The sequence below is a fragment of the Vicia villosa genome, unplaced genomic scaffold (assembly GCF_029867415.1).
Source record: "Vicia villosa cultivar HV-30 ecotype Madison, WI unplaced genomic scaffold, Vvil1.0 ctg.003546F_1_1, whole genome shotgun sequence".
NCBI classification, from domain to species: domain Eukaryota; kingdom Viridiplantae; phylum Streptophyta; class Magnoliopsida; order Fabales; family Fabaceae; genus Vicia; species Vicia villosa.
Genome location: NW_026706233.1, coordinates 118,203 through 137,986, shown reverse-complemented (window position 1 = coordinate 137,986; position 19,784 = coordinate 118,203). Strand labels below are relative to the sequence as shown.

Sequence of the window (19,784 nt, the reverse complement as noted above, 5' to 3'; positions counted from 1 at the left end):
TGTAATCAAACAACATTCAAGTGAAGACTTCTATTTCAAGGTTCCATGGTGGTTTATCTTCTCAACTCTCTAATGATGGTAATCAAATTGAAGATATCTCAAGTCTCATCAAGAATATTGAAGGTTCTTGAGCGATGTTAACCTCAAAGAGAATGATATCAAGACTTGAAAATTCAGAGTTGTGAAAGAGAGGAAGCGTGAAAGTTTGCATGGTCATGTTCGTCTGAGTGACCAGTGTCTTGTAAAGGTACAAGGGTACTTTTGGAAATACCATAGAAATATCACACACACACTAAATACCTTTTATTAGTCTCTGATATTTTATATAAACCACCTCAAAATATTTTCAAGGCCTAGTCAACTGATTAAGGGATTGTCTAATCATTTATAGGACCTTTTACAACTAGATAATCGATCAGACCTAATCACCTAATTGATTATTTTACCTTGTTTGACTCTAAATTTGATTGGGATAGTCTATTAGTGATTGGTAATGACTAAATATCAAAATCTTTCATTTGTGGCTGAAACAATCGATTATTGGGTTCAATAATCGATTGGCCTAATCGGTTATGGATTTTATTTTGCGCATGGATGGTTTCCAAACTTAAACCTCAATTTGCCCTATAAATAGAGATCTTCTCTTTCATTACATAACATCAAAAAAAAACTTTGATCTCACTTTCATACTCTCTCATCATTTTATGTAAATCTATCGGTTCCTCACATACATTTTACCTTAATGCTTCAAGAGTGCTTTTGTTTCTAAATGAGGATCATTGTTCCAGGTGATGGCTTAATTGTAATTTACCAAGAGTGTACTATCTCATGCATAAAGTATTATTCTGTAAGAAGCTGTTTGGTTGCAAGCTAAACAAGTAAAAAAAATTATTTATTTTGGGAATTGTCTAAGGAAGCCTCTGTTTGGCTTGTGAGTTTTTCCAAGAAGAAAAAGCTCCCTTTTGGTTCGTGAATATCCGCCATTAAAATCTCCATGGTGGTTCTTGATCTCATCTTGTGTAAAAGCTCTATTGATTCGATATCAGCCTCTTTAAAATCTTAACTTGGTCCTTGAGTTCAGGCTGTATAAAGTCTCATTTGGTTTGAGATTAGCCAAGGAAAAATTTCAACTCAATTTGAGGTTAGCCCGTGTAGAACCCTAGTTCGATTCGGGGGAAAGCTAACTCAAAACCCAGTGTCAGTTCGAGATCAGCAAGTAGAAAAACTATGTTTGTTTAGAGGATAACCAATCTAAAATCGTGTTTGTTGTTTGGTTGGAAGTTAGCCTTTAAACTTCATTTCCTTGTATAAGAAGGTTCGTGAGCACATCTTTCTAAAATCTCTCAAGATTAGTGGAATCGAATGAGATTGCCTCTTATGGAGGCCTCAACTCCTCATCAGGATAGTAACTTGGTAAGGCATCAATAATTCCTTATCAGGATCAAGCGTAATATCCTAATAAGGCGGCAAAGATTCCTTATCAAGATCATCGTAAGAGACTAATAAGGCAGCAAAGATTCCTTATCATGATCCACCAAATAGCCTAATAAGGCGGAAAATATTCCTTATCAGAATCCATCTCAGTAGCCTAATATGGTGGTAAGAATTCCTTATTAGGATCTAACATAATAGCCTAATGATGCTGCAAGGACTCCATATCAGAATTCAACATAATAGCCTAATGAGGCATCAGGGTCTCCCTATCAGGATCCAACAAAGTAGCCTAATAAGGCGATAAGGATTCTATATCAGAATCAGCGTAATAGTCTAACGAGACAACAAGGACTCCTTATCATGATTCAATAAAGTAGCATAATGAGACGACAAGGATTTTGTACCAGGATCCGGTGTAATAACCTAACGAGGCGCCAATAACTTCTTATCAAGATCAAGTAAAATAGCCTAATAAGGCGGCAATGATATTTCATCAGGTATCAAGCAAAATAATCTCATAAGGCGACAATGATACTTTATTAAGCATCTAGCAAAGTTTCTTGATAGGTTAAACATCAAACTTAAATTTGCAATGAGGATCTTTTGTCTTCTTTAATTATTTGTATGTTGGATAATGAGCCTTTGAGATAGAAAAGTATATTGATGTTTCAATCATATCCAGTCTTTAATATGCTGGTTTTACTCACAATCAAATGTTTCTTCGAGAGCTTTTTGCAAGCATAATGTTATTATAACATCATATGAAGTTGTTTGGAAAAATATTGATTATTTGGGACAGCAAATGTGGAGTTACTGCATTTTAGATGAAGGTCATTTAATAAAAAAAATGACAAGTCTAAAGTTACTTTTGATGTAAAATAGTTGAAAGTCAACGCCACTTGTTATTGAATGGGACACCAACACAGATTGGGGATTGCCATTTGTACTTGCTAAAAATGTATAATAAGGGTTGACTTGTATTTGCAGGGCTATATGTGAGATTTAGGGTTGTTGATAGGACTTGGAGTTACCACACCGAGAGTTGTAAGCATTTTGTATCGGTAATTTTTATGTGAATAATTGATATCTTTTTCAACTCTAATGATGGAGTATTTATAAAGACTTCTTTTGCTTGGATCTTTAGACTCAGAAGTGGTTATTTTCTCACATTCTTCAAGACCGTGGATTAAGTGAGAACCATTTTTCTTTTTATAATTATGGAGGATGTAGTTTTCGTTCTTCACTGATTCATCTATTACGTTAGTATAGATGGTCGTATTATCTTCCACGCTTGAACATGTGAATCATGACAAATAAATTTGATATTATTACAATTTAGTTCTATAATAAAAAAGTTTAGAATGAGGCTTTTCTAAAATTGATATAACTTATATTTTACCCTAAACACAACAACACAAAAACTATAGTGGATTTAATTAAAAGAGGAAAACGGTGGAAAAATGAGATGAAAGGAAGTTGTGAAGTAGAAGAAAAATTAGTGAAAAAAGAGAGGATATAGAATGATAAAGCTTCATGAAAATGAAACATATTCACAATAATACTAATAGTTACACATAGCACATTTTACCTATGATTCAAAGAGAATCTTCAATTCAACACACAATAGAATAAATCAACATAATCATGGAATCAAGAAAGTAAGCCAATCTATACACGTGTAACTCACATAGACACAAAATGTCATACTCTTTTATCTCTAGATAATGTTTTGTCAAAATTTCTCATTTTCCAAATCTCAACCATGATATTATCAAATTTCAACTATTTTTCTTGCTATAATGGAATACAAATATATGGTTGACAAGGATTTAACAACTTTACAAAACCTCAACAAGCTCCATTCACCACTCATTTCTATGAACCAAACAAACCATCCAAATCCACTCTCTTATTCCTCCCTTTTAACAAAATTGTAAATATCATAATGCTTTTTTCTACCACATTCCTTTCACTCTTCACCACCATCATCACCTACTACCTCCACTCTTTCTCTTCATCTTTCATCTTCCTCCTCATTCTCATGGCAAAGAATCTTCTTCCTAAATAATAGTTTCCAAAACACACACACTTTTTTCCTTAGAAATGAATTTGAATCACTCTTGTGGTTTCTCTTTAACCAAACACTCAAAAACAACAACCTCTTCACTTTTCCTTAGAAAATCTCATATATTTCTCTCCAAAAACACTTCATCTTTGTTTCTTAGAGACTCTCTTCATGTCAAGCCTCTACCTCTTTCACCAAACATAACAAAAGGTTTGAGAAACTGTAAACTCTCACACCCTTTTGCTACCTTATCATCTTTTGCAGAAGGAGGAGAGGGACAACACCAAAATGGAGAGAAAGAGAATAATAATAACAATGAAGTATCAGGAATGGCAAAAGCATTCAACATATCATCAAGAACAGCTTCTGCTATAACAATATGTATAGCAGTGGCTGCACTTATTTTTCCTTTGTTTATGTCATCTCTAGGACAAGGTTTGGCTTTGAAGACAAGGGTTTTATCCTATGCAACCCTTTTGTTTGGATTCTACATGGCTTGGAACATTGGTGCTAATGATGTTGCAAATGCAATGGGGACTTCTGTTGGATCTGGTGCATTGACACTTAGGCAAGCTGTGTTGACTGCTGCAGTGCTGGAGTTTTCTGGTGCATTGTTGATGGGAACTCATGTGACTAGCACAATGCAGAAGGGGATTCTTGTTGCTAATGTGTTTCAAGGGAAGGATTCTCTTCTCTTTGCAGGATTGCTTTCTTCACTTGCTGCTGCTGGTACTTGGTTACAGGTATACACAATTTAGTGCATTTTTTAGTCTGGTCTAGGATTGTTCAAGCTAGTATTCGAAATCGGGTTCTCTTAAACGATTCGTCTTTAAAAGTAGTTCATAAACCACTTGAGTTTGAGTCCAATTTAGTGTAAGTTTTGTTCAATTTTTGGACATGTTGAGATAACTGTTAATGAGAAAACCTTGTTGGAATTTAGAAGTTAAGATCATAGTTTTAAATTACGGTTACATTAAGGTAAAAGAAATTGCGGCCGTGTGGCTGCACTTATCGCAACAGCAATTGCAGCCGCATTGGTTGCAATTTTCCGCAGTACCGTGGAATGAAACAACTTGTAGTTATTTAGTCTTCTGAGCTATTAACTAATAGAAATTTTCTTTCAGTTTTGTTCGAAAGAAAAATGAAAATTATGCTTTAGTTATAATCTAATGAACTTAGTTAGCTACTAATTTTTCAGTACTATGCAGATTGCATCATATTATGGTTGGCCAGTATCTACTACACATTGTATAGTAGGAGCAATGGTGGGGTTTGGACTAGTTTATGGAGGTTCTGGTGCTGTTTTCTGGGGTTCACTGGCAAGAGTGATTTCTTCATGGATATTCTCGCCGCTAGTTGGAGCTGCTGTCTCATTTCTTGTATACAAATGCATCCGAAGGGTAATCTCTTCAATGCAACATTTGTTTATTCCGATTTGTACTTTGTTTCTTACTCATTCAACCACTATTTTTTTTCTCGTACAGTTTGTGTATAGTGCAAGTAACCCGGGACAAGCGGCTGCTGCAGCAGCACCAATTGCTGTATTTCTTGGTGTAACCGGAATTTCCTTTTCCGCTTTTCCTCTTAGCAAGACTTTTCCTATAGCTCTAAGTCAAGCTTTAGCCTGTGGAACTGTCGGCGCTTTCCTGGTTGACCGAACAATCAGAAAACAACTCGGACATCTTCTAGACAAGGCAAACGCTCCACAACCCGAGCCAAAAGACGATACATCCCACCAAAACATAAGCTTCCTATCTGATATTGCAGGTCCAAAGGGCACTCAGCTTGAAATAGTTTACGGAGTTTTCGGTTACATGCAGGTTTTATCAGCATGTTTCATGTCATTTGCTCATGGTGGAAATGATGTCTCCAACGCGATAGGTCCGTTAGCCGGTGCACTAGCTATTCTGCAAGGCGCTGCAAAAGGAGCTGAGATAGTTATTCCGATTGACGTTCTTGCTTGGGGTGGATTTGGAATAGTTGCAGGGCTAATGATATGGGGTTATAGAGTTATAGCTACGATTGGAAAGAAAATAACCGAACTTACGCCGACTAGAGGGTTTGCAGCCGAATTTGCTGCTGCGTCGGTTGTTCTGTGTGCTTCAAAGCTAGGGCTACCAATATCGGCAACACATACATTAGTTGGTGCAGTAATGGGAGTTGGATTTGCAAGAGGACTTAACAGTGTTAGAGCAGAAACAGTGAAGGAGATTTGCGCTTCATGGGCGGTTACTATTCCGGTCGGCGCTACCTTATCGGTGATTTACACATGGATTTTTACTAAGCTTGTGTCCAATGTTTTATGAGTGTGCATTTTCAAGATATAAAGAACAGGTTATATGTATTCGGTTACGTAATTCAATTCACTAGCACCATCTTTGACATTATTGTTCGTTCGTTGAGAAATTCGGAGAAGAAGATTGTTGTGCCTTGCAGCACAAGTATCTTGGGATGAAATTTTCTATATTTGGTTTCTATGTAAAGTGAAGACATGTTGCTTTTTTGTGGCTAAGTAAACAACTTAGCAATCTTTAGGCTTTGAAGGATGAAAATTCAGAAAAAGAATTCTATGGATGTACTTAATAAATTCATTTTAACCTTTTTGTTTTCCCTGCTCATGTTCTTCTCTCTAAAATATGTACAAAAAGGAAAAGAAGAAAAAAAGATTGGAAGATGTTTGGATTTTATTAACAGGGTGAAAAAGTAACTCTAATTGTGTATTAGATACATGAAGAGAACTCAGCGATTAAATTACAGAGTCTATAAAACACTGACGTTTTAGATTGAAAGTGTGTCTGGTGTCCAACACATCTCAATATCTGACACATAACAAGGAGCTAATCAAAAAGTATAAAGGAAAAAAACTGATATACAAAATCATGGAGAGAGTTCCTTCACAGTTGGAAGACTAGGTTTCCATCCATAGCTTCTATAATGCCTTGCCTTTGGAAAAGGTGGTACAAAGGTTTTCTTTGGTCTTAATCCTCTTTTTCTTGAAGGTCTTGTTGGTTTCTCCTTAGGATTATAGAATTCATTTGCAGACCTAAAAGAGTTCTCTAAAACTTCTCCTTCCACAACATGCTCTTTCATCTTCGTGTCCACTTTCATTCCTTCTACAACTCCATTTGGCTCTTTGTGTTTGTGTCCACGAGGAGACCTGGATTTGGTATCGAGTTTCTCGTTCTCTACAACCCCGTTATTCTCTCTGACTTGATCCTTCTCTTGATGCCTTCTTTTGAGCTTCTCGACGTCTTTCAAAGAGATTAAAATATACTTGTGACCAGGAATCAGAAGATCTTCTCGCCATAATACAGACTCGTGAGGAAGTTTGAAAACATCTGGACTTGCGATACACATACCTGGATACTTTGTCATCAACGAGTAAACAGGAACCGCGTGTCTATAAACATCTTGTTGCCCTCCTGGATGAGCTATTCTAACGACAAAATCCTTTGATTTTGAACTGAACTGATGATCCTTGTATCCCTTGTTGCCTCCTTTCTTCTTGATTCTCGAGTCTTTCTTACTGGTATTCTCTACGAATCCTAACGAGTGAACAACGCGCTTCAGCATAGCCTGCAACTCAAAGTTATGAAATCTAACTGTTTCATCATATTCTTTCACAAGATGATGTTAGGTAGAGGAAGTAATGTTGGCTATGTCACTAGTATTTAAGCACTTTTTCTTAGTATACTATGGCCGGCTACATTTAATTGGTGATGAATCCAATGCTATGGACATGTGAATACAAAGGGAAAGGATTGAATTTTGTTTAGAATCTAGTGAGATAAGAACAAAAATTCTGCATAGAATGGATAAGAAGGAATCAACTAGTTTCCTTGATATTAACTCCATGGTTTAGGATTTGGATTGGGATTTGGTGAAGTAACTGCATCTAGCAATTTTCGATCTCAACCGTCCGACTTCAAGTTAATGAGCACGTGGTTTGATATTGTGCAAACTCTGAAAACACATTCTTGTGCTAGGATCATACTCCCATAAACCAGACGAAACTTGGCGAGCAAGTTTCTTCAGCCTCCCGCTGATCCAGTTGTTGTGAATAATGTAACATCCTTTCTTTAAACATGTTTCTTTGACATTTTTTTCTTGCCACAGGTTTTGGTAAGCACCATTTGGAAAAAGATTTCTGTCTAAGAAATGTACTGTCACATTTGTTTCAGGTTCCTTACATTTGTCATCGCCGACACGGTTGGATCCTCCCTTTCCACATAATACGTCATAGAAGCTTGGTTGCTCAGATAAGCCTGAATTTTCTGCATGCTTTACCACTTTCTGTATGGCAGCAATCGTTTGATTATCAGAATGAGCATAATAGAAGCCAGAGTTCAAACGTCTAGGTAGGTTTATCGGTCCTGCATAAATTATAAAGAAAAAACACTCATAAAAAGGGACTAAAAGAAAAGAAAATTTGCAAAAAGGGGCATCGAGAGCAGTTTATTTATGGTGAATAAGCACCGTGTTCTTGGTATTCATCGGACTGTGCAACGAGAACTGCGGAGCCAAAGGAGTGAAGTAAGGGAATGGGGTTTCTGAACCAATACGTATCGACATCACTAAGTAGTACATTGTATCCTAGTTTGAGTATCTTCAAAACAATTCTTGACTTCACTTTTGTGACCCTTTGGAAGCACTTTGTTCCAAAGTGGCAATCATCAAAACTAATATCACTTGGAGCTATCGGATCTTTGAAAACCGGAATTCCCTGCCATATCAAAAAGTGTGAGAAGACTTGAGAAGTTTATTGCAGAGAAAGTTTATTGCAGAGAAATTAAGACAACATACCTGCAAGATGGAGAATTGATAAGTTTCTTGATCAAGGGCCGAGACGATAAAATTTTCAATGGACAACTTTCTTAATCTGCAAACCCAACTCATGAGCATGTCCTTGTAACTATAACCAGCAACTGTTAGTACAATTGTTTTATTTCTGTCTGCAGTGATAGACAGAAGTGATTCTAAGGAAAACGGAAGCTCCAAAGACGCTGAAATTTTCTTTCGATCCTTTAGAGAAAAATCCGAAATTCTGGTCACTGATTTCTGATGAGCAGCAATGCAATGCATTGCGTGTTCCTTCATCCAGTTAACTTCCCCTCGGTGTCCGATTGGATAAACAGTGTTTTTTTTTATGTCAACCATAATATATTGGTTTTTGCAAGTCAAAATTTTGGGTAGGTTTGAGTAATTAGCTTCAGTATAGAAGAATGATCCATAGTTTGCTCCTAAATGTGAATTACCAATGTACTCCCACTTTCTATTTTCAATATCTAAAGAAGTTGAATTCTCAAATGTGGCGTTATTCGGATTGAAACTTTCAATGGTCGAACTAGCATCAAACACAAACCTGAACTCGGATGAAATAGCCTCGTGAATTACCCAATTGTTGTGTGTACCTGTTAGAACAAAAACCCCGGTTCGAAAGAATAAAGATGGGAAAAAAGGAAAGAAATAAAACAATGAACACACAATGTTTGATAATGTATTTTGAACAATTGTGCCTACGTCTCCGACTGCATTTCTTTTCTATTATTTCAAGTTTAAGTTTATATAACTTGTATTTAAAACTATGGTTCAGATTACAACATTACCCTTGAACCGTACTCGAGAGTACCTTTACCGTAGATGAAAGGTGGAAGAACTCCATTATGTAGAGGCATATCCTTGTTATTCCATGCTATGAGCATTCTTTCTGCATTATCCAAATTAGAAGCATTTTGAGGTGAAGCAACGAGAAGCCAATCACGGTCGAGTTCATAGACATGATTTAGGGTGGAGATGAATCCGGAAAGGATAACTGTTTCAGGATCAATGATAACAAATATGTCTGACGGAAACAAGCGCGATTTTGCAATCATGGAGTGGAAAAAAGGACTGCCAAGGAAGCTGGATAAACAAAAAGATAGATTGGTAAGTAGTTTAGATTTCTCCTTGTACATCATGCATAACTAAATTCTGAACCATGAACAGCGCATCAAGGCCAGTTTGCTTACGTGAAGTCGATGTCGATTTCAACTAAAACCTGGCCGGAATCAAAAGCATTTGCAAAGGAAGCGACAGAAGGATGTTGACTGTACAAAACAACAGTAACATATGGAGACAAAGCCAACCATGACCGAACAGCGAGCGCCTGCCTAGTCCCGGTAGAGTCCATAAAAGGCTTAGGAGCTGTGAACATGGTAATGCTAAGGTTTCCAGAATCCAAAACATCATCATTTTTATTGAGCTTGTAAACTCGGTCGTGATCCTTGTTGAATGAAGGTAATCTTTGAGTTGCGAATAGCGAAAGAAGTATCAAAAGAAACCCAGATAGCCAAATTGACCAAAGCTCCACATGAAATACCTGTTAATCAAATGCAACAAGAGTAACATGTTATGAAAAAGGAAAAAAACAGCAAGCTAGGCTTATTGAAAGAGAATGAAGAATGAAAACAAGGGAAAAGGAAAAACAACCTTCATGGTTTGTTTGTTTTTGTATTGGTGACAAAACTGTGTTATTTCTTGTTTTTTGTTTGTTGTCAACTCTTGATGGGTTGTTATTAATTAAAAGAGAAAAGAAGTGATGCTTTAACTGAAAGAAAGAAAGCAATGAAATATTAACAAACAAAGCCACTAGGCCACTATACTAAAACATGTGAAGCTTGACGTCAGAAGCACGTTAGCTTGGCTTCCTCCATTTTTTCACGGAGTTGAAACATTTGAATCCAATATCTAGAAAATAAATTGAATTTACTATATCAAAAAATTCAAGAGTAAAATAGAAGTTAACTTAGTTCGATGCTGTTGCAAGGCTTCTTAACTACATGTACTCATACGTAATGGAGAGAATGGGGGATAAGCCAAGGTGTAGTGCACATTTACTACCTAGAAACACAAATTTGGTTGATTTTGTGGACGAGCCTTTCTACACATAAAATGTGGGATGCGTGACAACAGTGAATGTCCAGCTATGTGTTACCATGCACATTTCAAGGCAAACTCAGTTTTAAACAATATCATTATAATGAACTCTATAATAAAACATTCGCAACTCAAATGCTCTTCGTGGTGAAAACTCACAAGCTTCATTTCACTCCTGTTTGAAAAATGCCATTATCGAAATCACTATCCCCCTTGTATTCCTCCCTTCCACTCAGAGGGAGGGAGAAATAACTATCATCCACCACTCAACTCATCAATTCACTATTTGCTGCCTTCCACTCAGAGGGAGGGAGAAATAACTATCATCCACCACTCAACTCATCAATTCACTATTTGCTGGCTTGGATTGAGATTCAGGCTGCGGAAAGGGGTAAAAACACATAAATGGGCAGCAGATCAATTTAATGAAATAAATTATTTGAATTGCTTCGCTAATGCAATAGGCAAAATTTTGTTTATGATCTCAAATACATAGGCAGATATCCAACTCTACCAGAGTTTAATACCAGTTCTTTGTCAGTAGGAATTATAATATAAGATGGAACTTAAATACATAACAAAATTCTACCTAGGTTAAAGCTTGGATTTTTTAGTTTTTTACATCAAACCATAACATAATACACACATATCCAACTCTACCAGAGTTTTATACCAGTTCTTCCCAAAGAAAGTAGTAGGTCAGGAAAGCAACTGTATCTTTATGTTGAACCTACAAAAATAGGACAAGTCATCACTTCTTTATAAATCCTCGGCGATAATCCTTCCCAAAGACCGTGCGTGCATTGTAAGCTTAGCCAATCTTCCAAATCAATGTTCTCTTGTGCGAACCGGGTAGAAACATCAACGGCTGCCCTTGCCAGAAACATCAACAGCTGCCCTTGCCATTCATTCACCTATGTCGCCGAACAGGTGATCTGGATCTTGACCTTCTTCCCCTGCATAAAAAGGAAATATTGTAAATAAACAAGGCACCACTGAAATGAATGGTAACCCATACAAGTTCACCTGAGTAGCTTATATTCTTATAAGTTTGTCACAAATATAAACCTTAAACATGATTAACTTATGGGCAACAAACCTGGAATTATCAAGAGAAGAATAGGGAGAATGCCTGCGCTGAGAACGCTTGCTATGAGGAGACCGCGAAACTTGTCTAAAAATGAAACCACCGTACTGACTTGGTGAGTTTAAAGTAAACGAAGTTTATAGAAAACAGCTCAACCTGGTAGTGTCAACACTCCCAGAGGAAACAGCCTATTACCATAAATTGAATATGTTTCTATTGAATATGGTAATATACAGCCAAAGTTTCACCAGATCTTAAAACCTCGTAAGAACTACAAATGTCCCCATGTTATTATTCTATATCCTGGTCACAGTAAAGAAACCCTGACAATCCAAAATAAACAGATGCCACATCTTTGTGCATAAAATTTCAAGTTTCTTGCCTCTCTAATTCTCTAATACCATATAAACAGATGGCAGATGAATAGATTGAGAGATTGCACACAGTAGAGTATTGATGCATGAAGATGTGAAATATTTCAAACATAACAACTAGTACAGCAAGAAAAGCATTCCATTTAAAAAAGCAATATGATAACAGGACTTTAAGTTTTCAACTACAGAAACAACCAAATGATTAAATCTGTGGTATAAATATCAGCTTCTGGAACCGCAAACCGCTAAAGATCATATACTTGACAAAAAGTTCAAATATCAACAATCTTTACACAAATTCGCTACTTTTGTAACAGTAATAACCTCTCAAGTTGCACTAAGTTGCAGGGGTAAATAGTGAAGCTTGCCCATCAGAGTTAAACTGATCATATACATGTGTCTGAAAATAACTATCATGTGCACGTGGCTGAAAATAACTATCATGAAATAAAAAACGTTCGAGGACGGAAGTTGAAGTCCCAAAACAATGCATGAATAAATATATATATATATATATATATATATATATATATATATATATATATATATATATATATATATATATATATATATATATATATATTTCTGGTATTGAGATAGTAGTGTTTCAGGTCACTTTTGATGAAATCGATAATGAAAAATGCAGAAAAGCAAGCAAATAACTTAGCAGTTCAAAAACCGACGCAGAGTAATAAATTGTGCATCCTAATCATGTCCTGGCAATTTAAGACACAACTTTACTTCATATTACTACAAAAATGATGATTGTTCTACCAAATTGTTATTATTAACGATACAAAAAATGGAACACTATGAAAGTATATGTCAAAAAATGAACCGAGTAAATTTTAGGACTGCAAATGAGAATTTCATATCTGAACAGGAAGAAAGATATTGCTATAGCCATAAACCGAAACAGCTCATCTTAACATCTGACAGATGCTCTAGAATAATCAAAATATTGATATTGCAAACCTGAAAAAGGTGGTGAGTATATAAATAATACCTTCTTTTAGACCTGACTGGAGATGGTGACAAGTCACGCTTTCTTGAATGCAGCTTCCTGCAGTACAAAGAAGAAATTAGGCACTATATGACAACCAGACAAATGAAGGTCAATTGGAATCTGTTCTAAACCTTTTCGAGCCATCTGAGCCGTCACCGCTTGAATCATCAGCATGATTAACTAGATGATCCTTGCTGGTTCTTCCCCTACTGCTTACTGACGACGAACGTCTTCTTCTGTGCCTGTCATGGTCACTAGCTTCCCTTCGCCTAGATTTATGCTCCCCCTTATCCTTTGTATGTTCCTTTCTCCGACTAGTATCTTCAGCGGTACTACTTCTATGAGATTTTTCACCTTCCTTCCTATCATCCCTGACATCAGCACGGGAGGACCTTTTCCTTGATTCAGGTTCCTTTGCCTTCTCTCCATGCCTTATATTGTGCTCTTTCACTCTTTCTTTTGACTCACTGATGTAATCTGTTTGTTCCTTTTTCTGGTTTCTTTCATCCTTCCTTCTTTTGCTCTCATCACCTTTTTCGTCTGTCCTGGTCTTGTGACTACTTTTTACCTCCTTAAAATCCTTCTCGGAAGAACTCCTGTCATGTCGGTCATTTTTTTCAGATTTTCTTCTGCTTTCCTTACCAAGATGATCATCTGTTGCTTTCTCCGTGCCGTTCTTTCCAGGCAATTCAGATCTTGGCACCCCTGACATGTCTTTCGAGCTAAGACCATTAAATCTATCATGGCTTCTTTCAGTTGCTTCAAGCCCATTATCCCTAGTATCTTTAGAAACTACCTTGGAAGAATCTGAATGATCAAATTCTTTGGTTATCTTAGCATCACGTAATTGATCAATAGCAGCACCATTGCCATTTCTGGATGGCGATGAATTGGTTTTGACTACATTATTCACCATATATGCAGCATCTTTTGCAGGAGCAGGCACAGTGGAACTCTCAATTTCATCATCGGCATCCGAACCATAGTTTCCAAGACCTAAAACATCTCCGGGAGAGCTGGAATTAGATTTTTCATTGGCACCATCATTCTCTATTTCCTTTGCTTTAACTGGAACTAAAACTTTAGCAGTTGCCTTGGGAAGCGGAGCAGAGGGTGGAGAGGCTGACGCCTTATGGTTTGAAGTGGCAACATTATGATCCACTGGTGGAAAAAAAAATGTTAGAACTTCCAATACATAATACTCCATACCTTAGCATTTAATCATTTAGGTATATGTAAGATCGAGAAAATTAGAAGGATCGGGCAATTACCTTCAGGAGTCAAATCATCTTCACTAAGAACTTTGGTTGCAATTTCATCAAACAATTCATCAGTAACCTAAAGAAGAAGCTATAAAATTAGAACTGTCATATTTTTTTCTCTACTACAGACAGTATATAGATGTTAAACATAACATTTTTTTCTACCAAAAAATAAAAGATGGTAAATAGGACACAATAACTCATTCATTTCAAACAATGTGCTTACCTTCAAAAGAACTTCAGTAAGAATTTTTTTTATTTCCTGGTTGATTGCTGCAGTTCTAGCTACTTCAACCTGAACATACATATCACAAATGTCAAATTGAATCACACACACTCATAAATACATAGAAATAACTTAGTTTTATCGGAAGAAATAGTAAAGAAGCAAACCTCTTCGTCCTCTTCATCCTCAGCTGATCTGGAGGAATCAATACTTTTACTATCTGTCTCATCATCGGCTTTCATATATGATTTATCAATGTCATCACCCACAAGTGTTTCTTCCACTTTTGGATGATCTGCGGAAGGAGCAGCAATGACGGTTTTCTTTATTTCCTCTCTAAGCCAGTTAGGGACTGACGCCTGAAAAATAATTTCAAAATGAGGTTTGGTGAATCATATATCAACGCACTAACCTTCAGAAAGTACATACCTTCTTAGGCCGTTCAGGAACACCAGAAATTCCATATGCATCAACAGAGAAAGCTGCAGTAGGATGAACAGTAGCTACTGTGCTAAGGGAATAGGGTGCACCATTTGGTGGAATTGTTGAAGGGTGACCAGGTCCAGGAAACCTTCCATACGGTGCTGCTACATGACCAGGAGTAGTAAAAGAAGGATCGTGCTGTTAAATTAATTAATTAAGTCAGGTGTGTTAATATAAACATGCGAGAGTTGACTAGAAAAAACAAAATATGTCAACTTATAACCTGTGGCCCTGAGGAAAGACTTGGAGGTATTGGTGGATAACCAACACCGGGTGCCACTGGAGCACCCCAGTTATTCATTGAAGAACCAGAATCATGATGATTATAAGTTGATTGCATTTGCAGGTCACCATCACGACTAAACCTAGGTGCAAAATCTAAAGGTTGGTCAGCAAGATTGGTAGATGAGTCAACAGAATGGCTATGAGATCCAAAGGATGGTGCATGCATTGATGGTTGTGCATGGTATTGTTCTTGAGATGAGGAACTTGGCAAAGGAAACATTGCATAAGACTGTTGAACCTGATCAGCAGCCTCTTTACCTGTAAGTCAATATTCAGATTGAGCATGGAAAAATAGATGAGGGAAAACATGAATTACTGAAGATCAAAATATAGCCTCCATATCCTAGAACAAGGCTCTCTAAGGGCATGCTTATGTTCATCAAAGCTAAGTTATCTTTATGTATACTGTCTCACTGATAATTCTGACAGCTAGTGGTTTTATAATTCGTCTTTAGAAAGAAAATGTGTAACACACTCTTAGAATTGGGATTAGGCCTAACTCAACCTTACAAAACCAGAATGTGAGTTGACGGCAGCCCCCACTTATAAACATCTAATATGAGACTCTTACGAAGCACCCCTCACGCCCATGCCTGTGACTGAACATCTGGAGCATGACATGAATGGTCTGATAGTGGTAAACTGATGGCAGGTGGCCTAACAGATCTTTGATAGACTCTAAAACCATCTTAGGCTTTTGGTTGGACCCAACTTAACCTTACAAAGCCGATTTTGTATGATTGAGTTAGGTCCAACCCAAATCATAAGACAAGCGTCTATTAATCATAAAATACAAAATAAAGCAGCAGGATGGTGGGGAATGGGTTTCTTCTCTAGCCAAGTCTTCTACAAAAGTGTGAAGATGAGTTAATTTTGGCAGACAAGGCAGTACTAAGAAATATATTAGCTCACGCATCCTAAATTTGAGCCACTCGTGCATGTCTCTGCTCAACTAGTGAATAGATATGATTACAAACAATTTTCTTGACAGGAAACATGCGGTTTTAAATATGGTTCCCAATATTTCTATAAAAAAAAAAACTAGAGTTTCTGTTAAACAACTTTAAATCTACTTGTGCTACAAAGGCATGTCAAGAGACCCACGTAAGTAAAGTATGAATGCATTCCAGTTTTTCAATCTCATTTCAAGAATTCAAACACTTCAATGGCAAAATTAATTAACAAAAACTTCAGGAAGACCTTGACTTTTGTAGCAAATTACAAGTTACAGCTAAAGGAACTTTCTCAATCTCAACAACCTTTCAAGCATAGGATGGCCATGACCCATAGGAAACAAGAATGGGCTTCGGGGAGGTAATTCTATAATGCTGGTTTTGGAAAGGTGAATGTTCTTATACCGATATTGAAAAGCAGAAACCTTCTGGCTGAATTGGGTGCATTACATGAAGATAGTTTTTGTCATGAACCAACTATTCCAGAAGCTTAAGCTATAAGGAGAATACACGTAAATGGTTATATAGATTATTTCTCTAACAATGTCAAGAATCGGCTACCACAAAAGCTTAAGCTACTAATTGAAGACATGTAAATGGTTATATAATACATATCTAACTTTCATATTAGGGGTGTGGGCAATGCAGGTGATTTCTATGATCCACACTCTTTTAATGTTGGCTGTTTGGTTGGGTAAGAGGTAAAGATGTTTTTCCGCCAAATACCTACAGTATCAAGGTAGAAAAGAAACTATCAAGATCGACAATAGTAGTAATTGTGGATAAGCCAAAAAGAATTAGGTGCATGTTTGGTATCATGGTGGGTATGCTGAAATCAATGTGAGCCGCCATGATTTTGCAAAAGCTAGTGCTAACCGGATAGCATCTTTAAAAAAATAGTAAGGACGGATAATGTGAAGAGGTTGATAGGGATCTTTCTCATGGTTATCAAACCATTAATCAAATTGTAAATTGGAAGACCTATTTTTTTCAACCCTGAATCAAAAGAATTCATGAGTCATAAGAATCATGATCAATTATTAAAAATAACAGATGTATTTCAAATATAATAAAATTGTACAATTATGCAATGAAATAAAATAACTTGTTTCATTTATATGTACATTTATTCTTGAGGGTTTCTAATAATTTTCGTTTGTTCAACATTAACAACTAGAACCTTAATTTTTATCAGCCAACCCTTTGGTTTCTCTCTCCAAAGCAGCTGTCCCAGTCGTTGGTCTGCTGTGTCTAGATCCATGTGGGCCTCAAGAGAAGTAACAGCATGTGTAGATACTAGAAAATATTTTTGAAGCCATCTTTGAAGAACTTCCAAACAATGACATTCCAGCCACATTGATCCAACACTAACTCGGTTCATCCCCCACGGTGGCTGTTTGGCTCCCAGCCTCCCACCCCAATATTACCATCTGTATTGTTGGAAACATAACAAAATAGGGATTCCTACTACTACTCCAAATTCAGCAAAAAAATTCAATGGCAAAATTAAACTAATCCAACTACCACCGTGATCACTCATTGAACCAAAGTTTAACAGGGTCACATCACAAACAGTACAGAAAATTTTAGAATATTATCTATGAATGATTTCCATAGTGCTTCACTTGCAATTTCAATATATTAAATAAATAATTACCTGCAACAGAACTATAACTAGTAGGTACCTCCTGCGGATGAACTGATGGATTTGTAGGAAAGTTGGCTTGTTCAAACGAAACAGTTGGATCTCCGATGCTGGTCCCGTCTCTGGCATTGTATGAATGTCCATCTGAAGTATAAGCTGCTTCTAAACTGACAGATGCAGCCTCCTGAGAATGTCCTGAATTTCGCTGCATAGCTGGATCTACGAAGGAAAATTGTTGATAGCCTGATGACGGATGGGACTGGTTTTGACCATCAGTATAACGTGGGTCGGATTGCTGATATGGATCATGATAATGAGTTTGCTCTGGCAATCTTCCAGCATGCGAATAATGTGATTGTGGATGCTGAGTTTCCATTGCAGACTTAGCATCGGCCCATGCTCTAGCCTTTGCGGCCCAATCTTCTTCATTCGTATGGACTACCATCATGTAATCATGGTAAACAAAACAACAACATCCACTACATTAAGAAATCATATAGAAAATTTGGTGGGGAGGAGAGACAAGTTTCCAAGTGACCAAATAGAACTTTAAAAGTATCAAGAAAAGCACGTGGCAAACCAAACCAAACCAAAACGCTACACAGTTATATTACTCCAATGACTACATGCCAAGCCAATTATTAACAATACACGTGTAACAAACTTCAATTGAAAGTAACAAATTAGTTTGATCGTGATTTCCTTACTCCTCTTTCTCTCACGCACAGAGGCATCCTTTTTTATCGTTATTCAGTGCCAAGTAACAAATCACAATAACTTGATTAATTAAAACATACAAATGAAAGGAAGTGTGAATCATATTTCGTAAACGACAAAACAATGAACTCAACTAACAACAAACAACACCACCGCATTTTGATTCTTTGCTTTTTCCTTTTGCTTCCCTCAACTATAATAACTTCCAAATCCTCCAAACTTGAACTTACTAACAAAAATATAACAAAAATAAAAAACCTAACTCTGGTAAAAGAAGAGATTAAAACCAACCTGGATAAGCTTGGTTTTGAGGCCAGCCAGGATTGTTGTTCCATTCCTATAAAATTTCAAACGGTTAATGAGATTACAATAATCAAAAATGAAAAAGTGTAAATCAAACAAACCCTAGCAGCAAGGGTAAGAAAGATATTTCACCTGAGGATAAGCCTGTGGAATGTGAGAGTGAGGCTGAAACTGAGGAGGAGGAGGAGGACGAGCATGATGAGGAGGTGGAGGAGGAGGGGGAAACTGGCTAGGATGATAGGAATAAGAATTCGACGGAGGAGGAGGTGTTGGAGTCGGAGGTGGAGGCCACTGCTGTGGAGGAGAAGGAGTCTGGTACTGAAATTGAGGCGTGAACCAGGGGCCTTGAGGAGGAGGCGGCGGCGGAATCTGATGATACTGGTGATGTTGTTGTTGATGGGGATCCGCCGTGTGTGGCGGAGGAGGTGGTGGTGGTTGCGGTGGCCTCATGTAACCACCGTGAGGTTGTTGCTGGTATGAATCCATGGATAAGGGGGAAAAGGGGGTTTCGATTCGAATTGTTGTGAAATGTGATGCTTTTCGTTTCGATCGCAAACAAAAGCAAAAACCCTTTTTTTTCTCACTAGATAGAGTCTCTTAACAAAAAAAAAAGAAGGAAAAGTTTTATTGTTATTATGAAATAAATTAACAAAAATAACAATCTTAATTTTGATTTGGAAGAAAAATAAGAAAGGGTCTAGGGCTGGACAGGTTTTTAGTAAACCGCCGATGTCCGTCCGATCCGCTGTACCGGCGTGCATGCGGTCGGATACAAAACTGTTGTCCGGTCCACAAGAAATAATGAATTGGTTTTAATTGATTTGTAGTGGTCCGGTTCGATTGAACAAATCTTATTCAAAAGAAATTGAAACCGACCGTAGTAATTTGTATTGGGCTAGACTGAAATTTTTTAAAGCCCAATACATACATAAGTACATAAGCATCATTTCAACCGGAAACCATAGTCGTTTCTTTGTATCTCTTTACCCTTTGCCTTACTTCTCCACTTATTTCTCTTCATAGTCTGTT

The 19,784-nt window shown here is 37.0% G+C and overlaps 1 protein-coding gene and 1 pseudogene across 1 annotated transcript; one reads left to right on the top strand and one right to left on the bottom strand.

The window, feature by feature from the left end:
* The first annotated feature begins 3,289 nt into the window (after positions 1 to 3,289).
* LOC131641179 (inorganic phosphate transporter 2-1, chloroplastic) lies at positions 3,290 to 6,109 on the top strand. The gene is made up of 3 exons (XM_058911486.1): positions 3,290 to 4,242; positions 4,708 to 4,899; positions 4,984 to 6,109. Exons 1-3 carry the CDS (start codon positions 3,538 to 3,540, stop codon positions 5,803 to 5,805), a joined length of 1,719 nt encoding a protein of 572 aa, XP_058767469.1. The 5' UTR covers positions 3,290 to 3,537; the 3' UTR covers positions 5,806 to 6,109.
* Positions 6,110 to 6,407: 298 nt separating this feature from the next.
* On the bottom strand, positions 6,408 to 19,386 carry LOC131641177 (uncharacterized; annotated as a pseudogene).
* Positions 19,387 to 19,784: the final 398 nt, after the last annotated feature.

Coding starts and splice junctions, on each gene's coding strand:
- LOC131641179 (XM_058911486.1), top strand. CDS start 3,538: ATGAATTTGAATCACTCTTGTGGTTTCTCTTTAACCAAACACTCAAAA. Junction 4,243..4,707: donor CTGCTGGTACTTGGTTACAG/GTATACACAATT, acceptor AGTACTATGCAG/ATTGCATCATATTATGGTTG. Junction 4,900..4,983: donor TATACAAATGCATCCGAAGG/GTAATCTCTTCA, acceptor TTTCTCGTACAG/TTTGTGTATAGTGCAAGTAA.